This window comes from Mauremys mutica, chromosome 1 (assembly GCF_020497125.1).
Source record: "Mauremys mutica isolate MM-2020 ecotype Southern chromosome 1, ASM2049712v1, whole genome shotgun sequence".
Taxonomy (NCBI): domain Eukaryota; kingdom Metazoa; phylum Chordata; order Testudines; family Geoemydidae; genus Mauremys; species Mauremys mutica.
The window spans coordinates 142477810-142502402 of record NC_059072.1 but is presented as its reverse complement, the minus strand read 5'-3'; the positions used below and the strand labels follow the sequence as shown (position 1 = coordinate 142502402).

The 24593-nt window shown below is 44.4% G+C and overlaps 2 protein-coding genes across 5 annotated transcripts in view; one reads left to right on the top strand and one right to left on the bottom strand.

Moving 5' to 3' along the window:
• Positions 1–24593, top strand: part of LOC123347552 (antigen WC1.1-like) — an 838191-nt gene that overhangs the window by 721184 nt on the left and 92414 nt on the right. The gene's annotated exons all lie outside the window — the stretch shown is intronic.
• Positions 1254–24079, bottom strand: LOC123355845 (olfactomedin-4-like). 4 transcript variants are annotated; one of them, XR_006575213.1, is made up of 6 exons: positions 21849–22508; positions 18592–18744; positions 7184–7396; positions 5553–5706; positions 4549–4715; positions 3189–3207 (listed from the first exon to the last, which is right to left on the bottom strand). XR_006575213.1 is itself a non-coding variant. In XM_044998627.1 (5 exons), exons 1-5 carry the CDS (start codon positions 23947–23949, stop codon positions 2402–2404), a joined length of 1350 nt encoding a protein of 449 aa, XP_044854562.1. In that variant the 5' UTR covers positions 23950–24079; the 3' UTR covers positions 1254–2401. The 4 variants fall into 4 exon arrangements, 3 of the variants coding, with proteins under 3 accessions (XP_044854562.1, XP_044854552.1, XP_044854573.1); XM_044998627.1 differs by lacking the exons at positions 4549–4715; positions 21849–22508 and adding an exon at positions 23926–24079 and having other exon boundaries at positions 1254–3207; XM_044998617.1 differs by lacking the exon at positions 4549–4715 and having other exon boundaries at positions 1254–3207; positions 21849–22486.

Genomic DNA, 24593 nt, shown 5'->3' with positions numbered 1-24593 from the left:
CTTCAGAGAGGGCTGACCTGGGTTAAACACCTAATTACAGGGGAGGGTTCACAGCTGTGAAACCTAAGTAGCATTAAGTGGACTCAAGCCCAACCCTCTACTCAGCATTTTTACTGGCTAGCTTCAGCAGCATCCCACTCAGCTAAGGTCCCCTCCTCACCCATTCTTAGGTGTCCAATGCTCCACATACATTTATAGCCTGAGTACCTGAGTCAGGGCTGAAGATTCTAGTAGGTGGCAGGGTACCTAAAGTTAGGTGTTGCAACACTGAACCTAAGTCCTCTTTGCACATTACTCCTTATCCCCAAGTTGCTCCTTAAAATGTGATGCCATACAGAGCTGCCTTTTATGCCTGTGAATAGGGCAATCCTTGGGAATTAATGGGATGCCATTAAAATGGGGAAGCAAGAAATGCTCTGCTGTCTTTTAGCTTTTTATAGTTAAACAAACCCTCAGCTGAACTATTGTGAATTCTTTAAAGGCCCATGCTCATGGATCAGATTACTGCACCAGAGATGGCTGGCTTTCACATTCATTTCACACACTTTCAGGAAACAGATACAGATACCTGGTAAGTGGCAGCACCTGACTTAAAAATGTGTCATCAGCCTCAGAACTCTCAGGTAACATCTCAACTGGGTGGAGAATGTTAATCTAACTGGGGAACATATTTCAATGAGTGGAAATAAAGTCCCTCCTCTAGTTACTGACATACTGATTCACACCTTTGTGTTGTTCCAGGAGCTCTTAAACACTCTAAGCCCAAAGGAATATGATTTCTGTTTCCAATATCATTTGGTCAAGCCAGGGCCGCCCAGAGGATTCAGGGGGCCTGGGGTCTTCAGCGGCAGGGGGCTCCGCTTCGGTGGTAATTTGGAGGCGGGGGGTCCTTCCATTCCGGGACCCGCCGCCGAAGTGCTCCAAAGACCCAGCACTTCGGCAGTGGGTTCCACTTTGGCAGTAATTTGGTGACGAGGAGTCCTTCCGGCCTGGGGTGGAAGGACCCCTGGCCGCTGAAGACCCGGAGCGGAAGAAGCTCTGGGGGCCTGGGCCCAGTGAGAGTTTTCCAGGGCCCCCAGAATGAGTGAAGGACCCTGCTCCAGGGGCCCTGAAAAACTCTTGCGGGGGCCTCTGTGGGGCCCGGAGCAAATTGCCCCACTTGCCCCCACCTCTGGGGGGCCCTGGATCAAGCTGGCTTCTTGATGCATCCCAAAAGTTTCCCAGCTGTTGTGCAATGACAAACAACTATAGGGTTTGGATTTTTATAACACTTTATTAAACAAAAATTAATCATTCACATCTGCTGATCCAGATTATAAAACAAAGACAGAATTAATAAAAGAAAACCAGCAAACTTTTACTGCATTTTCATAACTGTTCATCTAATTATTTCTGACACGATTACAGTACAGATATTGGTACAAAAACCTTATAAATGGCATTTTAAAAATAAAGAGCATATGACTCATTTTATCCCAACTTCAGTATTCTGTAACTGATAGATCATGGGCCAGATTCACCCCCGATGTAAGATAATTGATGCCAATGGAATTATACTGGCAATTAATTTGGCTCCTTGTTTTCAGAGTGTTTTTGAAAGATGCTAATGGAGATCACAGTAAATTGCAGACTAAAAGGACTCCAGGACTAAATGGAGCATGTAGGATGGCATAGCTTATGTTCTACTGCAGCATGTGCCATATACCAAGGGACTGCTTTCATTGGGCTTTGGGTCAGGCCCCCAGGACACAGTGCTAAGAAAATGCAACTGTCCAAAAATGGTTAATAATATTTTTTTTTCATGAAGTGCAGCTTTAGGAAAGTAATGCATTGGTGCCCTGCCACCTAAAATACATTGATGGGTTGCAAGAAGGAGCCCAGGCAACCATTTCCACAGCTTCAGCTTAACCAATGGTCTGCTCTTTAAAGATCAAGTTCCAATTCTCCTCTAATTTTAATCTTTTAGTAATTATTTGAGGCCAATATTTAATATGATATTTATGGCCTTGCATACTTTGAGCAATGATGACAAAACAGCAGTTCAGTTTCCATGTGTTATCCAAATACAGACATTCCTCCAAATGCACATCAGTGTGTGAGCAATCTCCCTATCATGATACATGTTCTGTCCGTCACTAAATCGTCTATTTAATCTATGTTTATAGCAGAGGCATTTCTAGTACTCCTGCTGCCACTGTATCTGGACACCAATTAAAAAGCTATGAACCTAATCTTGTACCAGGCATAGAGCATATTATCCTTCAATGGGACAGCTCATGGTAATAAACCTTATGCCCAGGAGTTACTCTTGGTAGGATTAGGCCTTAATTTAACATTAACACTGTCCAAAGGGATATAAAATCAGACTTTCTGTGATCTCTAGTTGTTGTTTATATTCATATCAATGCAACACAGGTTGAAAAATAAGATTGTGTTTAACAAGGTAGCCATCATTGTAAACATAAAGGACCTGGTCTGAGGGGTTATAGTTGATACTTTGAATTGTTTCTAACATTTTATCCATAATTATGCTAATTTTACCTTCCTGTTCAGTGTTTGTGTTGTATATGTAAAATATTTCCTCTTTCCTAGTGTTGACAGGTCTTGTGGCATATAGAACACCACATATGATGAAAGCATTGGAAATGGATGGCTTGTACTGCCTTGTATTCCAAGTATGGAGCACATCAAGTGTGGTCTCATTGAGTTTGCTAATCATAATGTTACCCGTGCTGTCCTCGGTTGAATAAATTACCCACAATCCACTTTCATCCACAGCAAAGTCCATATCTTGCCACCCAACACCAGCATAAGAGAAACGGTTACCATAAGCAGCATTCGGCAGAGCTTTCCTCACAGCCAATGTGTTTGTGTTTAAATCGAGCTTGCCCATATCTCTTGAATTATATATATTGTAATACATGAAGTTATTGTAAACTGTGGTGCCACTGCCTTCCCCCCCATAGGGAATTTTTAACTCTCTAGCATTTTTTAATAGCAACAAATCATCATAGGAATTATGAAGTCTGTAATATTCTAAGTGTCTCCCATCTGTGTTCAAAGGTGCAACCCAGTATAGGTCCTTCTGCGGAGTTCGAAGAGAGTAATCCCTACCCCAGGAACCATATTTGAAGGAAAATCCTCTCCAGTTCAGCTGTACAACATAGGGCTGGCTGATATTCACAATTCCACCATGACCACAGCTGCCTGTAAGCAAAGAGAAAATGCAAGCTTTTCAAATGGCATGATTAGGAGAGAGGATTTAGTGTGTGTGCTTTATAAGAATCAGCATTGTTGCAAGAACAGAAATACATATCTTTGTCAAAGATTTTCCTTGCACCATGTAAACAGCACATGCATTTCAGTTCTGTAGCAGTTCCAGTCTGACTGAAATACAGTGGTCATACCACTAGAACTGGGATCATACTGAAAAAACAGCCAACAGTCCAGCAACACATTTAAGAGATCTCAGTTTTTAGTTGGTACTCACTTGCAGTAAATAAGTGATTAGCTTCTGTTTCAGATAAGTGACCAGTTTTCTGTTTCCACCTATTCTATGCTTTCCACCCCGCTGGGCTGGGAAATCACATAGAAAATACAATTTCAGAAGCATTTTAGGTCATTTGCTTCTGCAGTGGAGCACAGTTCTGGAAATAGGGGAAACCAGAAGGAACATCTTGTTTCACTGTACCTCTGTGAGTTTTAGAAGATGGAGGGAGAATTAGCAGCACTGGCTCAAGAGGGTCATTTCAGATTAGCATGCTACTGTCAAAATTACCACTTTAAAACAATACTTCAGAGAGCCTTCCATCTGAGGCTCTCAAAGCAATTCAGATATTAATGATCATAGCCTCACAATAGCTCCCCAGTTTACATGTGAGGTAACTATAAAGTGACAATACAACCTATTTCAACCAGGATAATCTTGGTTTTTCTTATGATGCCCCAGGATAATTGAAATATACTGTGGTTTTTTTTTTTCATTTCATCAGCCAAAATATTTGTTTTTTTTTATAGCTACACAATGCTTGTTCGAGATGCATTGCTATGCTGTGTAGAATTTGCCCTGTTTACTGAGAACAAACAGCCCGTGGAATGAGCTTTCAGGGTAATGAACAATGTCCGGAATGAAGAGAACTTGAATGAAAGTAAACGCTATCAAAGCTGTTCCTTTGCTCAGAGCAACTGTTGATGACACTTGTTCAGTGTTTCACAATAAATGCAGAACATTAAAGTATTGGAAAAAATCCTCCACTCCAAAATATGCAGGTCTCCGTGGGTCAGAAGCTGGCAGTGGTGACATCAGCACACTTAAAAATAAAAGTTTCCTTTTGTCTGACTCTCTGCAGCCCTAAAAGATGTCCCCTTGAATGTGTGTCAGTTTTTTCCATTTAAAAGCATGGTCATCCAAGACACGTGTTAAGTGACCTGCACAGTCACACAGCAAGTGAATGGCAGTGCCAAGACCAGAACCAACATTTCCTAACTCAAAATCAGGCGCTTTAACCACTAGACAATGCTCCCTCTTAGAGGTGAAATAAAGTTTACCTGCAAGACCTGAGTTTCATGTTTCTATTAATTGATCAATTGAGGGCAATAGCTGATGATATCAAATCAGTGCAGAGGTTGCACATGCTCTAGTGGATAGGGTGTCTGACACAATCACTTCTATTTTATCTGTTCAGTGAATATCATTTGATGACTGGTTTGCAAGCCTATGTGAAAAGAGTTGCTGGGATTAGTCTATTCCTAATGGAGAGGTGGCCACAGCACAAATATCATCATTGCCGCCTTATTAGCATTGAGAACAGAGATAAATAAACAAAGACAGAACCAGATTCAGCAAAGCATTTAAACACGTGTTTAAGTGCTTTATTGACTGGGAATGGACCATTGAGGCCTGGGACCTCATTTCCAGATATAGCACACAATGCAGGCATGGAGCTGTGACTCTGCAAATGGCAATTAGCATGGCTAAGAACATGGCCTCAGTACTTGGCACAAATACGGATGTTTGGAAGTGCTCATACCTCAGCTAATGCAGTGCAAGAAAAATAATGCACATGATGCAAAGTGGCTTGCAACCTACCAACTCCATAAATCAATTTGAGCCATTCGCCTTACATCTCTATTGTTTATTGCTACCTCTGGCATTATGGTTTGTTCTTAACTGTCAACATATTGAATCTATTACTGAACTTAACTCACAGCAATCTTATTTCAAAATTAAATGGATATTAATGCTTCTATAAGTCTGATTTGTTTCAAATAATATTGCTGGTACTGAGGTACTACTAAGAGAGTTTGGATGAAGGGCAAAACATTACTTTTCATACTTTTGTACTATTTTCCAACTTTTTCCACTTGAAAAACAGTAGGAGTATGTGAAAGTGTTTGTTTCCTGCCCTCATCTTTTGTATCAGCCTGTTGCTGAAATGTTAGTACATCTGGCAAATTTTCCAAGACTTGTGATTTATTGTCATTTCATTTAACTCAGTCTTCTTCCTACTTCTCCCATCCCTTCTCATGTGACTTATACATGCAATGCTTACCTGGTGGGAAATAGGAGGGTGTTGTGGTTTGATTTCTGTGTTTTTCACATTCCTTCAATCTATTCTGGAGAGCCACAATTTCTCGACGGATTAAAAGGATATTGTTTTTGTCCAATGATTCCAGATCATTTACCATGAGAGTCAGATTCTTGATCTAGAGAAATAAAAATTCAGCATGACTTTAAATTACAGTCAACTTTATTTCACAAACATTTTAGGTTCGATTTATCATTTCAGAAAAAGTGCTGCAGAACAAGTTTTAGGAAATATTCCCTAGAATAAGTTTTAGCATGAACATCTGGTCTCAAGCTAATGTCTGTAACTACAAGAAAATGTTTGTGATTTTAGCACTCAGTTATATATCATAATGCTAAAGATCACTCAGAAATGTCCAATAAGGCTTACTTGGTTATTAACTGTTACCGTGTAGTAGGGTGGACACCCACTTCTGCCCGAGAGGGCTGGAAAGCAGCCCTGGAGAAGGCTGCAGCTCTAAAGGCTGGGCTGATTGGGGAAGCAGTCAGAGCTGGGCCATGCCCCAATCAGGCCACAGCAGGCCTGTATAAAATGGCTGTGAGCCAGGTGCTCAGGCAGCCTCTCTCTCTAGCTGTAGAGGGAGAAGGGCCTGGCTGCAGGGAGCTAGAGAGAGAGAGACAGGGTACCTGAGTGGAGCAGGGCTGGGGAAAGGCAGAGGAGTTGGGGAGCTCCAGCCTGGAAAGCCCCAGGCTGTGGCCTAGCATAAGGCCAAAGGGTCCTGGGGGTTGCAGAGGGCAGCCCAGGGGTACGCAAAGGCAGCAGGTCCAAACCCAACCTTGCCAGTGATGAGTAGGCTGATCCTGCAGTCTGTCCCAGGGCATGGGGGCTTGATGTTGACTGGCAGTAGCCATATACTGAGGTGAGGTGGGGATAGTAGGTGAAGGTTCCCTGGGGAGGGGAGACCCTAAGACAGATAAAGGGGCACTAGGTCCTGGGAGGGACATGGGGGCCAAGAGGCAGCAGATCACCGGCCTGCAGAGGGTGCTCCAGAGCTGGAATGAGCTAATTCCCAGAAGTCACCGCAGGAGGTGCCGTGGGGTGAGTCTGCATGCTTACATACTGGTAAATGATTTCAGCCTTGCAGACGTGTCCGGAACATTTACCTGCCCAGATAAATAATCTACTCATTTAATGTTAAAGACAGTGAATAAACTAATGATATTTTACTTACCATCAAAAGCAATTATTCAATCAGGTGAGTGATAACAAATTTGAAAATCTGATTTATTGAATATTGGGAAGAGGTTCTTGATTTTATATTGATTGGGACACTATCCTAATAAGTTAAGTTTTTAATTATTTTTTGGAACACAGAAGGTTTCAGGCATGGGTGCCCATAAATCAATATTATAATAATGTAGACAGTATATTTATTTAATATAGCAGCATCCAAGAACTTTAGCTTTCAGTCACACAAATGATAAAAATTGCCATTTTTTGTCACATATGAAGAAACATGCTAACATGCTCACGGCCAAGATTTGCTTTAATTTACACTGATTTAAATCCAGAGTAACTCCACTGAAAATAGTAGAGACATTCCAAATTTCAGTGATATAACAGAACTGAATGGCAGAATAACCCTCATACTCTACCTCCACATATAGTTGTTCAACAATCACATTGCTTCCAACAAGTGTGGATTTCAGCTGAGTGACCAGTCTCTCCATTTCATTGATTTCCAGTTTCAGTAACTGAAAGTCCAACTCTGTGTAAGAAACACTGGTTGACTCCATATGTTCCACCTTGATCGTTAGGTTTTGGATTTTCTGTTCATACGTCTCAATTGCTTTAGTATATTGGCTAACCTAAAAAACAAGCAAATTTTCAAGTTCAGTTTAGCAACTATAACAAGCATGTTTTATATCATCTTTACATCTGTGCAATCTCACTGGGACTGCATGTGCATTACTGAGGGCAGAATTTCATTCATAATCCTCACTTTTTTTATTCCTCACTGTAACAAGGGAAACAACATTGTGAGCAACCCCTCATGGCCAGAAGTCACCCTGCAACACTTGCCTCTGTTTCCCCCACAAGGGCCCCTTATGCAGACTCCACCCTCTTTTTCTGAGGTCAAAATACCCGTCCTTGGGGCTTGGGTTTATTCACAAAATATAAACTAAAAATAAAAATCAGAGTCCCAAATTAACATCAAACAAGCAAATGTTTCTCTTCCTGCTCCCAAGCATCCCTGCCTGGACAGCTTTTGCTGTCTTTCCCCTACTCTCTCTGGGTATGTCTACACTATGAGATTATTCTGATTTTACATAAACCGGTTTTGTAAAACAGATTGTATAAAGTCAAGTGCACGCAGCCACACTAAGCACATTAATTCGGCGGTGTGCATCCATGTACCGAGGCTAATGTCAATTTCCGGAACGTTGCACTGTGGGTAGCTATCCCGTAGCTATCCCATAGTTCCCGCAGTCTCCCCTGCCCATTGGAATTCTGGGTTGAGATCCCAATGCATGATGGGGCAAAAACAGTGTTGCGGGTGATTCTGGATAAATGTAGTCACTCAATCCTTCCTCCGGGAAAGCAACGGCAGACAATCATTTCGTGCCCTTTTCCCCTGGATTGCCCTGGCAGACGCCATCGCACGGCAATCATGGAGCCCGTTTTGCTTTTTGTCACCGTCACCATATGTGTACTAGATGCTGCTGACAGACACGGTACTGCACTGCTACACAGCAGCATTCATTTGCCTTTGCAAGATAGCAGAGACGGTTACCAGTCATATTGCACCATCTGCCATTGTAAATTGGTGACGAGATGATGGTTATCAGTCGTTCTGTACCATCTGCTACTATCATGGGTGCTCCTGGCTGGCCTCGCTGAGGTTGGCCAGGGGCGCATAGGCAAAAATGGGAATGACTCCCTGGGTCATTCCCTTCCTATGTTTTGTCTAAAAATAGAGTCAGTCCAGCCTAGAATATGGGGCAAGTGTACTAGAGAACCAGAGAGCACAACTGCTCCATGTCAGAGCCCCAGAGATCCCGCAGAAATGATGAGCTGCATGCCATTCTAGGAGGTGCCCCTGCAACAACTCCACCAGTTGCTTCTCTCCTCCCCCAACCCTCCTGAGCTACCATGGCAGTGTCCCCCCCATTTGTGTGATGAAGTAATAAAGAATGCAGGAATAAGAAACACAGACTTTTTAGTGAGATAAAATGAGGGGGAGGAAGCCTCCAGCTGCTATGATAGTCCAGGCAGAACATTAAAGGGTACGGGGGGAGAGGAGACCAGCCTTCCGCTGCTATGATAGTCCAGGCAGTACAGAATCTTTTCTTTAGACATGACGGGGGGGGGGCTGATGGAGGTCAGCCCCCAGTTGCTATGATGAGGACAGTTACCAGCCGTTCTGTACCATCTTCTGGGAATGACCAGGAGTCATTCCTATTTTTACCCAGGCGCCTCCGGCCAACCTCACCGAGGCCAGCCAGGAGCACTCACGGGCTGATGATGAGAACGGATACCAGTCCTTCTGTACTGTACCATCTGCCACCGGGGAGGGGAGGAAAGAGGATGCTGCTGTTTAGCGCTCCAGCACCCAGTCTACCAGCAGCATGCAGTAGATATAGGGTGACATTGAAAAAAGGCGAGAAATGATTTTTTTCCCTTTTCTTTCGGGGGGGGGGAGGAGGGGAAGGGTGTAAATTGACATCATACACCCTGAAACACCCAGGGAAAATGTTTTTGACCCTTCAGGCACTTGGAGTCCAGCCAAGAATGCAAATGCTTTTCAGAGTCTGCGGGGACTGTGGGATAGCTGGAGTCCTCAGTCCCCCCTCCCTCCCTCCATGAGCATTCATTTGATTCTTTGGCTTTCCGTTACACTTCTCACGCAGCACTGTGCTGAGTCCCTGCTGTGGCCTCTGTCTATCATAGCCTGGAGATTTTTTCAAATGCTTTGTCATTTCGTCTTCTGTAACGGAGCTCTGATAGAACAGATTTGTCTCCCCATACAGCAATCAGATCCAGTATCTCCCATACAGTCCACGCTGGAGCTCTTTTTGGATTTGGGACTGCATCACCACTCGTGCTGATCAGAGCTCCACGCTGGGCAAACAGGAAATGAAATTCAAAAGTTTGCGGGGATTTTCCTGTCTACCTGGCCAGTGCATCTGAGTTCAGATGGCTTTCCAGAGCGGTCACAATGGTGCACTGTGGGATAGCTCCCGGAGGCCAATACCATCGATTTGCGGCCACACTAACCCTAATCCAACATGGCAATACCGATTTCAGCGCTACTCCTCTTGTCAGGGAGGAATACAGAAACCGGTTTAAAAAACACTTTATATCGATATCAAGGGCCTCATTGTGTGGATGGGTGCAGGGTTAAATCGGTATAACGCTGCTAAATTTGGTTTAAACGTGTAGTGTAGACCAGGCCTCAGGGTCCCCCTTGCCTTAGCAGGCTACTGCCAGCACTTCCTAGCTGGAATGTTAGGCTACATCTGTACTGCCCTGCAGGTTGCACTAAAGTGCTGCTCTATAACTCCCTGTGTGGATGCCAGGGACATAAACTAGCAGGTTCCTTCTTCACACAAACATAGTCCTGTTTGAAGAGGATTACATGAAGGCAAACTTGGAACCTTATTGGTTGCACCTGCAGCATCCACACGAGCGAGTTACAGTGCAGCATCTCGGTGCGCATTGCTATTCACACCCCCCATGGTCCAAACTGTGGGACAGGGTAGATTGGGGTACACAGTCTATGGCCTGTGGACCATACACAGCCAACCGGAGCATTTAATAAGGCCTGTGGCCTGCTTCAACACAATATACTAACAGCCCATTCATTAGCATTTTTTCATCATGTTTACATCATTTTAGTTTACACAGGTTGTTTCTGTGTATGATATTGTCTATTTACATATCTAAATACATAAACAAGCTGAACTTCAAATATAAATACAAGTGACTTTAAATCTTATTCAAATATGTCAAATCTGTTTGGCCCACATCAGGTTTGTGGCACTTCTGTGTAATAAGGTTGGGCACCACTGGCACAGATAAACCCTGAGTCACAAAGCCCAGGACTCTGCTGGAGCCTCCTCACTCCCAGCAGTCTTTTCTCTCCCTGAGTTTTCCCCTCACTTCAGCTTCCAGCTAATCTGTATGGGGGAAAATCACCTGATCCCTGTCAGGTGTGCCTCCTTCAGTAATCAGGGCTGGCTGCCACAGCAATACCAAGTTTACAGAAGTGCCATGGGGCCCAGACCATGCTCATAAGGGCCCCAACCCAGCCTGTTCTGTTTGCATTTTGCCCTGAGGCCCTGCCAGCCTGCTAGCTCCTCTCTGCTCCCAGCCCCTCCTTCCCACTCCTCTCTGATCCCTGGCCCCACCTGTCTTCTCCTCTCCATCCCCTGGCAAGACCTGAGTGCGGCTCTGGCTCTGACCAACCTTGGCCAGTTTGGGATGAGGGGGCAGTGAGGGGGCTTGGCTGGGCCCCTCCAGGCAAGAGGCTCCTGAGGGAGCCAGGCCAGGGCAGGGGCAGGCCCTCGCCTGGCTGAGTGTGCTGCTCCCAAGGGGCCGGCGCAATTCCCCATCCCGGCAATGGAACCAGCCTTGACCACGCTGCTGGCTCAGCTCAGCTAACAGTCACCTCCCAGCAGGGCTGGTGAGTGCGGCCGGGAGTGGCACTGGGTACTTGTGGGGGTGGGGCTGTGGGGAAGGGTACTGGGCAGTGGTGGGTCACGTGGCTGAGGGAGATCTGTGTGTTGGGGCACTAGGGAGTGGGGGTTCTGGGCAGTAGTGGAGGGGCTGTGGGAAGGGAGTGGGCAGTTGTGGGGGTTGGGAGGCACTGGGCAGGATGGTGGTGTGCAGGGCACTGAGCACTTGTGGGGGGCCCTAGGCTTAGCAGGTCCAGGGGATGCTGGGCCTAGGGAGTGGGGTGGGTTGGGGAGAACCCAGGCCCAACCTCTTCTCCACATTCCAGCCTAGGGCCCCCAATGGCACTGGCAACACGTAGTTTTCCTATACCACCAGAACTATAGCCCTTCCCTGGGCTACTTTCTCAAACAGACCCTAGCAGCACCCTGACCATGCTTGTCCTCTGGCTCATTTACTGTGCACCTTCTTTCTCCCAGACTTTCCACTACACACCAACTTACTGTCAGCTCCTACCAGCCAACCTCTCTGAAAGGGCTTCCTTTTAAACTAGTCCCAGCCTGTTCTAAACAGGCTTCAGGTGACCTGATTAACCTGTTTTTCCCCTTGATGGCTTCTAATCTGTTAATTGGTTCCAGGTGTCTTATGGACACTGGTTTTCCTCTACCAGATTCCTGTACCCAATCAGTCTAGGTTTGTCACAATATTCTCGGATTTATTTCATCAAGTCCTGCCAACCTGAAGACATCCAACTTGTCCAAGTAATTCTTAACTTGTTCTTTCCCTATTTTAGCCTAAGGTCTTACCTCATTTACATAGATGTTCACTTTGTTAGTCATGCTAACTTTTTGGTGAAAACAACAAAAAGGCAATTAACACCTCAGACATTACTGTGTATTCAGCTATTGTCTTTGCCTCCTTACAGAGTAATGGGCTTCTCCTGTCATTGGTCTTCCTCTTGCTTCACATATTTGTAAAATGTTTTCGTGTTACACATTATGTCCCTAGCTAGATTAATCTTGTTTTGCACCTTGGTCTTTCTAATTTTGAATTTCATGCTTTTTTTTTTTTTTAATATTCATCCTCTGTAATTTGAGCTAGTTTCCACTTTTGTATGACTCAGTTTCAGGTCTTTGAAGATCTCCTGGTTAAGCCAGGGTTGTCTCTTACCATACTTCTATCTTTCCCGTGCATGGGGATCATTTGCTCTTGTGACTTTAATGTCTCTTTTAAAAACTGATAGTTATCCTGAACTTCCCCCCTTTAGACTTCCCACAAGATCTTACCTATCAATTTTCTTTACTGAAGTCTTGAAGTCCATATGCACACAGAAAATGAGTGCCAACTGTGGCCCTCAGATACATACCATGTGCATTTCAGTGTGCACATACCTTAGGGCAGAATTTATCCCAAGTAACTTAGGACCATCATATTACAACGAGAGTCATAACACTGAATTTTTTTATACTGACTATTCCTTGGGCATGATCTTTTAAACTTGATTACTTTTGTGGTAAGCATAAGAGGATAGTTTTCCCTTTGCTTCTTTTATGAGAAGGAGAGAACACTACAGAGTAGCAATTGTTTTTCCAAGGTGTGAGCAATATGGCATGCATGTCAGTAAAGTGAAAAGAGTGAGCTCCACATTCTTTGCTGCTGTTCTGTGTTATCCAGGCTAGGTCATGCCAAATTGGAAATGCCATGTCACACCCAAAAAAATCAGGTGTGACATGTATTTCACATCACTGATAGATGCAATACACCAAAAAAAATGCAATTCTATTGCTTGTTTTGGACCCTAACTTCCTTAATGAAAGTAATACATGATTTGAGAGAGGATCCTTCATAGAAATTGCATTTTTTGGATTCTTTGTGCTAATTACATCTCCAGAGAGATTATCCATTATAAACCAATCTGATCTTCCAATGCAAACATCCATGGATCCTGAGCTGTTGTAAATTGGCATGGGTCCATAGATTCCAATGGATCTACACTGATTTACACAAACTGAGAATCAGATCTCAATCCTAGCCCTGTGTACATTCAAACTAAGGAATAATTAAATTTAGTTTTGATAGCCAAATGGTTTTCTCCATATATGGATATAAATTTAGACACTTATTTTATTTGGCAATCAACCATAGGTATGTCTAAAATCCCTTACCACTACCCAAACATGGACTAGGCCATAGAGCAAGATCCATCTTGTTGGATGACTTAGATGGATTCTAGATGGAGTGCCTGGCTAATCACAAATCTGAGAGCTGGGAGACTTCTCCAGTAAACTTCTCTGTGGAGAAGATGCTTAAGGGTTGGTGTCTAAACTGTGCATGTAAAGTTTGCACATGAACCCACCACATGCACAAAAATGCATTTGAAAACTGCTGAGCAAAGTTGGCAACCATATGAGAATATTGATGTGTGCAATTACTTATACCACAGGCTCAAACATTCAGGAATGTGGGTATCTATCCTGCTGCCAATATCACTTAAAACAAATGCTTTAAAAGAAAAAAGTTAGTTGTCAAATATGCCAAATCTGCAACCTGTTGAAGTCAGTGGACTACCTGCATAAGTAAGGGCTACTCGTAAGTAAGAGCTTCAGGCCTGAGCTCAGGAGTTTTGGTTCTCTCAGATGTCTTGATCTGTTTGTGCCCCCCACCCCCCTCAATTTCAGCACAAGGCAGAGGCACTACACAAGGCCTATTTGGAGTGTGCTACAAGGCCCAGTCTTCCTTCTGCCTCCAACTGTTTTTCCTCAGGTGGCCTGGCTGGCCACCTAGGAGAATGCCTCCCCCCCACCCCAAGATGGATGCTCTGTTGCTTGGCAGTTAGACCCATTTTGCCTTAAATAGCTTGTGACTGTATCAAAATGATCTGCTCCCATCTAACAGGCCAACACACCATCTCAGAAATCTAGTACACAAACTAGATTTTGGGGTACAGATCAATATTCACCATGCATCCCACATTCAGAGCTTTGCAGTGGGGTTTGAGCAGTGCATAAGTTTTGTGCTGGATCTCTGCAGAAGCACAAATGTCACTCTTAAAGAAATAAAATTCAGCTATTTTAGGCATGCATAAGAATTCTTATCTAGTTTTTCCTTCTTTGCAAGCATTGTCACAGTAACGGCCTGAAAAGGGCAGGGGAAAAATCTGTACTGTTCATTTATTGTGGCAGTTACTTGAAACTGGTATTTATCACAGGTTTCTTGGCATGCAAGCAGACACTCCTCCAGCATGCAGCTGGACAGTGGGCAGGGCCGGCTCCAGACCCCAGCGCGCCAAGGGCACGCGTGGGGCAGCATTTTCCTGGCAGGGCGGCAGGCGGGTCCAGTGGACCTATCGCAGTCATGCCTGCAGGAGGTCCCCCGGAGCCGTGGGACAGCAGACCTCCCGCAGGCATGACTGCGGAAGCTCCACCGGAGCCATGGGACCAGCGGATCCTCTGCAGTCATGTCAGCGGGAGGTCTACCCAAGCCGCGGGACCAGCACCTCCCGCAGGCATGACTGCTTGGGGGGGCCAAATTGCTAGAGCCGCCCCTGACGGTGGGACTGAAAAAATGAGGAAGCAGAAGGAAGGCATAGAAAGAAAGGATAGAGAGGAAGGGAAACTAGGATAGAAATAACATGAGCAAGCAATTCTGAGAAGCAGCAAAGAGTCTTGTGGCACCTTATAGACTAAGGTGTCTTTGTTAGTCTATAAGGTGCCACAAGACTCTTTGCTGCTTTTACAGATCCAGACTAACACAGCTACCCCTCTGAATTCTGAGAAGGTGCATGTGCCTGTGGCCAATGCACTTGCAAGTCTGACCTCCATGATCACATGGTGAGCGTGTCACCCACATGTCATATAACCCAGCCTGAGATCAAGAGAACTATTTCCAACAGAGTAATCTGCCTTTAACAGAGTCTTCATCTGTTGGGCAGGTGTGTTTGCTCTAGGGTGAGTAGACAGCAAATGTGAAAAATCAGGACAGGGTGTGTGTGGGGGGGGGAGGGGTAATAGCACCCTCTATAAGAGACCCAAAAATCAGGACTGTTCCTATAAAATCAGGACATTTGGTCACCCTAATTTGCTCTTGCTGTTTTATTGCATGAGCATGTTCTAGGCATTGTGGTCAAAGCACTGAAAGGCACATTCTCCCCTTCTAATGTGGTGCACAAAGAGCCATACTCCTCTCCACTGCTGGGAAGAGCTGATTCCTGCATTAGTCCCGCAGGTTCATTTTATTCTGGTAAAAGTTTCAAGTTACAGGTGAATATTGGTGAAAAAGCTACACCAATATTTTCAGCCTACAGTTTTTACTGATTTGGAATATCCAAATATCTGCCTGTGAAATTCATTTCCTATTGATTTTAAGCACCCCCCACTTGTTGAATTAGCAGCCTACAATCAGGGTTGGGGGAGGTATAGCTCAGTGGTTTGAGCATCGACCTGCTAAACTCAGGGATTGTGAGTTCAATCCTTGAGGGGGCCATTTAGGGATCCAGGGCAAAAATCTGCCTGGGGATTGGTCCTGCTTTGAGGAGGGGGTTGGACTAGATGACCTCCTGAGGTCCCTTCCAACCCTGATATGCTATGATTCGATCAGATTGTATATCTGACTTATAATACATGTCTAGCCCCTCTTAAAGGGATGGATCCTGCAGTTCTTTCTCAGGAACATCTCCCATTAGTGTCAAATGGAGTTTTCACTGAGCATGTACAGCAAGATTGACCCCCACAAGGGGATGATGAAATGCAGTTATGGCATTTGGGTCAGATCCTCAGCTGGTGTAAATGGGCAAGGTGGAAACTATCTTCCATGGAGCTACATCCATTTAAATTCGTGAGGATCTGTCTGTTACCTCAAACCTCTTTGTAAAGTGGTTCTCGGACTCAAAACCAAAATCCAACTGTTTATGATTTGCCTAGTTGTTTCAAATTTTACAATAGTTCAGTAGACTTTTCAATGCCATAACTGTATAAAGGCAAGTCTGGGCTGCAAAATTGAATCTGGATCTGAACATCCCCAAAGTTTGAAGATGTTTGGAACCCAGAGGTTTGATTCAGACCCCGCTATCACTAGGATGAGTCGGAAGATCTTTTGGTTTTATTGTTTCATTTTCTCCATAAGCATTTTCAGGAAACAAGTGGTACATTGGGTTACACATTGAGGGTGAGAAAATCATGTCAAAGACAGCCTGAGAAATATGTTTACATGAAACAAGTAAAGATGCACAGATTCAAACATCTTCAGTTCTACCCCATCTATACATTTAAATTTATTTCAGCTCAGATGAGGGAGTCAATGCCTGGTATTTTCTTTCTACAGACAAACAATTAACTACAAAATTTTAACACCCTCATAGTTAAACTAAAATACAGTTTTTCATTTGACCCGATTTCTCTTTTCCTGGGATCACATTGGGGATCTGTCACACTAACTCGCTGCTTTATGACACTGTTTGGCTGATCAGACTCAACATAAGTGCAGTGAAACTTGGATTATGTCAAGGGTTTTTTTGTATCTGTCACTGGAGTAGAAAAGTGAGGGCCAGTTCCTGAACTGGTATGCACTGGCACAACTCCACTGACTTCAAGAAAACATCAGCTGAGGATCTGGTCACTAGAGTCCAGCTTTAAGAAAAAAAACTGCTACAGGGTTGCAAAAAGTCAGCCTACTCCTGCCATCTGTACTCAATCTTTACTCAAGCAAAACTCCCATTGCAGAATTTCACTTCAATAGGAGATTGGCTTCAGTTGGGTCTCATTTCAGTCCCCTCTGATTTGGGAGGGCCTTGCAGAATTAGTCCAAGTTTCAGGATGGGAATTACAGACCTGATCCTGTCCTTTTTGAAAGCAATTGAAATTTGGCTACTGACCACAATGAAGCACTTTAGGACCCTTAAATACCTAGTGTTTTCATGGATCATTAATGTCAAGTTCCACATTCCTCCTAAAGCAGGGGTTCTCAAACTGGGGGTTGGGGCCCTCAGGGAGTCATGAGGTTATAGCATAGTGTTGTGTATTTGGTTGTCATGGTTTTTGGTTCCTATGGTAACTGAGTTAGATTATTAGGGGATAGCTCAGCCAGCTTCAGCCGGCTGGGTGAGTTCTCTGAGTCTGTAAATAAAATGGTGGTTTTGTTAGCTGTCTGCTGTCTGGCCTCAAGTGATTTCTTCCTAAACCGGCTGCCCCCAAGGATATAACAGATAGGGCATCACAAGCTGTCAGCCTCCACCCCAAACCCTGCTTTGCCTCCAGCATTTATAATGGTGTTAAATTAAAAACACTTGTTTATGTTTATGGGGGGTTGCACTCAGAGGCTTGCTATGTGAAGGGGTCACCAGTACAATAGTTCACTTTAGGACAGTGGTTCTAATTCATCAGGTAACTTGTGCTGAGAGGCACTGAGATTGCTGTCAAGTTGCCCTTCATATCTTTACTGACAACTGAATGTGTCATTAGCTATAGTTATTTCAAAGCAAATTATTTTAACTGAGAAGACCTTCTATAGGATTCTCCCCACACATTGTTTTTTTATACATCACTTCCAGTATGAGTTATGAATATTTATGGTTAGATTTTTTTAATTTACAGATGTGCCTTTAATGCTGATGAATTCAAGGACACTATTTCTTAATGTCTGGCTCCTGGAGAAGTCCAACATTTTCTCCTGGACACCTAATTTAAACCCTGAATATTCATCTACCAGCAAAACTCAAATGCAGGTTCTCCTTCTCTCGAGAAACAGTAGTCCCCTAGTGTTGCCTGTTTTGTTTTTTTCCTTGGGGATGGGGGAGAGAACAGATCTGAATCCTTGTAACAAGAAACAAAAGTAGTGTAAAGGTAAGGAGTTTAACTAGAATGCATAATCCAGTAGTCATTGCTAGAGCATCAGATGTTGACAGAAAATTGTTTTTTCAACTGTTAAGGGAATGGAGGGGGTCAGGTGGTGGATTTTTGCCCATGCTTCAGCCTGGGCTAAGTGGACACTTGCTCCTTTCCCTCATTCCCTCCCATATGCTGGTTACATAAAAGTACCACAGGAGGGAGCAGTAATCATGGCTTCCTCTGCAACTGTATATAGCAATTACAGACCAACAAGGCTGTTCCATGGTTCATAAAGAGTAGCAAAGCCCTTCCTCCATCCCTCAAAGAACACCATGTGCCTATAGGCCCAGGAATGAGGCCTGAGAATACTTGAAACACAAGGCCCTGCTTGCATGCTACAATAGTGAACATGTTATGTTTAATCACCCTTTTCCTTGTGATTTTTACATGCTCCTCACTGCAGCTACTTGGAAGACAGGCCCTGCAAGGTCTGACTGCTGGGCTGTTTCATGTTCACTAAAAATAGGACTGGTCAGTGTTTAAAAAAGGAAACTGAAAATCCTTACTTTAGTGAGTTCTCTTTCAAGTTTCTCAGAAAGCACTTGGGCTGTGATTTCCAGCATCTCGACCTTCTGCACAGGGAACACGGTGTCTGGCAGGTACACTGAGCATTGGCACACTCCATTGTCATTCAAAGAGCCAGTCACATTGGCAAATGGCTGTAAGAACAAGTTTCAGAAAGCAAATAATTGTCAACATGCTACTAGGAATCTAACAGCAAAGGACTGCCAGTCCCCAAGCAGAGGAAAAGTTAAGCTGTGATAATATTGACCCTGAAAGCATTTATTAAGCTGTCCAACATTTCTTCCAGTGAACTCAGAGTATTTTCCCTATATCAATTCATTAAGTTTCACCACACCCCATAGAGGTAGTTAAATACTATAACCATTTTAACACTGGAAAAATGGAGGTTCAGGAAAGTTAAGGCATGTTTATAAGATCAGACAGTGAGTCAGTAAATGGCAGAGCAGGAAATATTTAATCTTATAGGGAGTCATTGCTTTTAATGGTCTTTGCAACAAGACCAGTTAGTGATTTTAGTCCTTTGTAAAGTGCTTTGAAATTAAAGTTGTTTGTACTTCACTGATAGAAGAAGCCACAGAAATTAGACCAATTTTCATGGAAAATTTTGACTAAACCCTATTTTCCCCACTGGGAATGTTTCATTTGATATTTTTCAGCCAGCCCTGGTAAACAGGTTGTACACTCAGCCACATGCACATGAGAGCTGAAGACTTCAAAACTCCCCCCAGCCTGCAGTAGCTGGTATGCCTGCTACTGCAGGGTACCAAGTAGAGTCATGGCCATGCACCACTGCTCGCTCCATCAGTGCGCAGGGGGATAAACTAGCTAAAAAAAATAAAATATTGACTGTTGAATATTTGTGAGTAGTTTTGTACCATGACTAAATTTGTCCACTTCTAATAGTGAGATAAACAGGCTTCTGTTTCACACCCGGTGCTTTTTATTGTATTAACACAACCCCTTCATTTGAGCTCCTATGAGCCTAAATCCTTTTGAAAAGGGAATTGACACCTAACTCGGTTAGGCTTTACAACACTGAGTGCAGCAACGCTGAAATAGCTTTTAAAAAATCTGGTCCTAGGTCACTATTAAAAATGGGCCTTGGGCACCTAAGTCCCTTAGGTGCTTTGGAAATGGTCACCCTCAGTCTCCCCACATCACTGGATTTTCAGTCTGCTCAGCAGGAATGGTGAAAAAAGGAGCAGAGGAAAATATCCAATGAACAGACAAACATGGTTATTGTACTTACCTTTGATAAGGCCCCCATTTGTGCTAGCCTGGTACTTTGTGGTACAGTACTTTTTTTATCCCTGATACAGATTACAAACTGCCCTTTATATCATAATTTATTAAAGAAAGAACTTTTCTAAAAGTGGATTTAAACTATCAAAAACCCAAACTACTTTTAATTATTATTATAAGAGTCTATTCCATCAGGGGAGGAAGAGGTGTAGGCCGGAAAGGAAACAAACGCTTGTTACAATGCAATTCACTGTGTCCCATCCATATTTAAATCATGACCCCCTCTCCCGCTCCCAACATCCAAACAGCAGTCCAAATTCCTCCGTATTCTCAAACTTGGATTTCGTTAAGGGAGCCATCTCCAGCAGCTCTAATGTTGATTGGGATTTCCGACTGACTGCTGAGACCATTAATGTTTCTTCTGGTACAATGCTGTTTCATGGAGTCCTTCCTTTGAAAAAAGCTACATGTGATCAATGAAAGGCTGCAGATGCTCAGTCTGTCCAAAACAATGTGCATCATTCATGTTAAAGTAATATATACCATCTCACTGCCATCTTATGGAATAAGATTTCAGGTCCTACTCCATCCATAGCACTGGCAAGATTGGATGTCGCTCTTGAATCTTAACATGCATCCCTGGGAGTCTACAGTAATCAAGGTTCCATGTACTGCACAAGACACTATACTGCAGGGATGCAGCCCACCAATCTACACAGCCACGCTCCACCGAATGGGAACCGTGGCAATCTCCAGTGCTTGCAAAACCATTTGATAAACTCTGAATCAAATAGTGTGATTAAACTAAAGGAGTATGGGGCAGGAAGGGCCTTGCACAAGAAGGCAGCTGCTAGTCAGCCATACAAGAGCAATGCTCCATTCCTGCAGGAGCTCCGCGTGGCAGGGGTCATCCCCAGCTGCACAACTTCAAAGCCACACTGAAGCAGAGCTCCCATTCTGACAGTGCTCTGGAGCCCCAGTTTTAGCCAGCTTCCCCTGAGGGCCTCCTTCCAAGAACCTGTTCAGCTCCTCATGCTGCTGCATCCTCATCACCTGCTCCCTCATCCCCCAGCCAGTCAGGCAGTCCCACTCATAAGGAGCCCCTAAAACAGCCATTTGGACAGCTGAGGAACTGGAAGATGGCAGGAAAAGGGCCACTTGTTTATGTGGATTCAGAGAAGACAGGGTTGTGTGCCAGCTTGTCAAAAAGGTAATGTATGCAGCTATTGTCTGGCTCCCTGATCATGTTGTAAGGGGGGCTGACAGTGATTAACAGGAGAGTTACAAGGAGCATCATAAATTTTACAAATATCAACACAAATTATGGTTTACCCAAGGGTACACACAATGAGAAATTTGACATACTAAATTCCCCCATCCTCAGCTTATTATATATTTGCACTTCAGCCTTGATTCTTACCACCAGGAATTGCCACTGCTTAATGATGATGCATTGAAAGCCACTCTCTCCCCTTCAATGCTGAGTTCACTACTTGAGTCCACAGCACTACAAGGCCCATTAGATCAAGAGACTGCATTAACAGCATCACCTAGAACTCATATAGTGCATTGTGTTTTCAGAGTGCTGGGCAAATGAACCTGAGATCTACATCCAGATCTAGAACACTCCAAAGGATGAGGGTATTTGCATCTGTGGTTTTGGATTGAGTTAGTCTCGAGTACAAACCACAGCTAATTAATTACAACCTGCATTTTACATTTAAACTATTCAGATTCTTAATAGGAGTTGCATTTGCCTAACCAAAAGCAGAATTTTGCTGTTTTTAAAACAGTCTAATTTGTTTTCAGATTTATAATTAAGTCCCAGCACATTTGTTAAAGATGATATTTTACACTTGCTACATGCAGAGAGCCCACAGAACAGGTGGAGATCTGATAACTTGCCTCAATTTTAAAAGATTCTCCTAGCAAGCTGAATAGCGGGAGGAAAAAAAGAATACATTAGAGCCTGTGAACATCATAATATGACTCTTACCACATTCTGGAGCATGGTGTTGGCTGCATTCACTGCAATGGCATTTTGTAGAAACACCAGCAGCACAGCCAAGTTTACACACTTCATCTTCTCAGCAAACAGATATGATTGAGAAAGGACAGTGGGATCCCTTTTATAGGGTGCTCTGGGAATTCCCCCGGTAGGAGTTTTGTGCTTAGAAAGAGGTACTTGTCTAATATTTATTGACACTTCTCACAAAGATGACGACATGCAGGTGAGTGAGCCACAGCACAGAGAGTGACTGGACTATTATACAAACATAACTTTCTCATTGCCTGCTGTCAAAAATTAACCACCCTCTCCTTTTGTAACACAAAGCCCTTCCTCAATCCCAGTATCTAATCTTGTGTATTTATTGCTTTGTGGCTCCCTGAGAACAACGGGCAGATTAAATGATGGACTTCAATACTTAAAATGCATTCTTTTCTGGAGGGGAGAATAGCTGCTTCCCTTTACTGGACTTTTATCAGTATTTTCATTGTAAATCCTTTCAGGAGCATAGACAACCTGGGCCACAACATCTTCCTAACCCTGCTTCTAAACTCAGATGGGGTGAAAACAGCTCAATTTAGATCATTTCACATACAATGTCAAAGGAGCATCCCTCCCTTCCTCTAGGCACCTGGATGCCTTTTAACAGGAGCATCATGCACATGGGGCACCGCAAGTTCAGGCTAAAGACCAACCGTTGGATGGGAGAGGGGCCCAAGCTGAAGAGCCCCAGCAAAGCTGCAAGATAATGCTAAGACAGTCAGCATTAATGCCCATCCTACAGCTTTGGTACCATGGCTTCTGAAGCAGGGGAGCTCAGGGAACAGCACACTGTGGAACAGTTCTGTGTGTGCGTGAGCACTAAGAGCTGCATGGTTTGCCAGCAGATATAACGTACTCTTTGCTTTTGATGAACTGGTCTCATAGCATTTAGGCACCACCACTTCCAGTGGACACTGGAGCCTGGTATAGAGGTAAACAAGAATGAAAATCGCTATATAGACATTTCTAAACTGGCAGGAAGGCTAGGTGTGAGTTTGGGTGGAAGGTCAGGTCAGTTCCCCTACCCTTAGTATCTGCAGTTGGATTTTTAAATACATACTTATTGTGGAGAAAGCCACTTGGGTTCTGAGTACTGCCTCTCTAAGTGTAAGAAAATGCAGGAGGGGGAGGATTCTGAGACTTACACAGCGGGAACACAATGCCTGAGTGCTGCAGAGCTGGGTTCCACAAGAGCTCCCCCAGCATGCAGGTGAGGCAGAGGTGGCACAGGATGAAGGAAGCCCCTGTGGCAGCTGTGGTTTCTTTGGGGGATTTCCCTTACACAGGCTGATAATCTCAGAGAGGCCACACCTCTTTGCTGTCACTCCTCCTTGAAGGGAAGTCTGCGACAGTGGTGGGCAACCTGAGGGCCACACAGTCGGTCCATCAGGGTAATCAGCTGGCAGGCCACCAGACAGTTTGTTTACATTTGCATAGCTGCCCACAGTGCCCAGTGGCCACAGTTCACCATTCCCAGCCAATGGGAGCTGCAGGTTGCCTACAACTGGTCTATGATAATGGGGAAATTACCAGTCTCAGTGTTCAACCCCACCAGCAAGATAGAAGAGGTTCAGCAGCCCAAGCCCACAGGCAGGGCAGGGCAGGGCACCAAGCAGTCTAAAGCCCAACCCTCAGGCAGGGCATAGTCAGGAACCCAGGCCTCAGACAGGCCAGGGTACCAAATAGTCTAGCACACACACCCCCAGCCAGGGGTCAGGCACCCACCAAAGAGTCTAGCCCACCAACCAGGGGTCAGGCACCCAAGTAGAATCTCTCATCCTGGCTCTGGTGGGAGCCAGACAAGCACAGGCCTCTTGGCCTGAAGAGGGGGAGTACTGCCACCCCAATGCTGGGTCAGCAGGGGTAGGGGGACACAGCCTGCCCAACTCCACTGTGTCCCAACCCAGGGACACAACTGGGTCAGCAGGGAATCCCCCTGCAACACATTGACCATATTTCAGATGCTCCTGCAGCCAGACTGCAGTTGGCTATTGCTGGGCTCCTTCCTCCCCTCAGGGTGTACCTGAACCCCAGACTCATCCTCCATCTCCTAGGGGTATATGGCCAGTGGCAATCCCAGCAGCTGTTCAGCATCAGCCAAGTCTAGCAGCTTGGACAAGTCCTCAAGGTAAGTGAAATTTTCTGCATCAGGAGTGGGAGAACATGTCCATCTCTTTTGACAGCTGCCTCCTGATTGCCCTACAGCACCCACCTTTTATACTTCCTGCTCCTGTACTGCCCCTCTGCTTCCTGGTTCCACCCACCAGGGGCTGTCTGCCCCCCCCCCCACTGTCAATCTCTGAAGGAGGCCACATCTCTTTGCTACAGGGCCCCATAGAGCAGTACTGCCCAGTAGAAGAACATAATGTTCTACCCCACCTAGTTCCTGACTTACAAAACAAGTTAGAAACTTTGTGTCCCTCCAAATAATATGAGGTTATTCCAGTTCTGCTGAGTAATAATAGCACTTCACATGTACCACAGCTTCCTTCTGAAGAAGTTAAGGAGCTTTTCATCCCTGGATTAATACTATCATCATCTCCATTTTACAGAAGGGACAACACACACTTAGCCCAGGTCTACACTAGAATCTTTTGCAGGTACAATAATGTTGATTAGGGGTATGATTTTTTTACAACACTTCTACACTGGCAAAAGCCCTAGTGTATGTGCAGCTATACCAGTATAAAA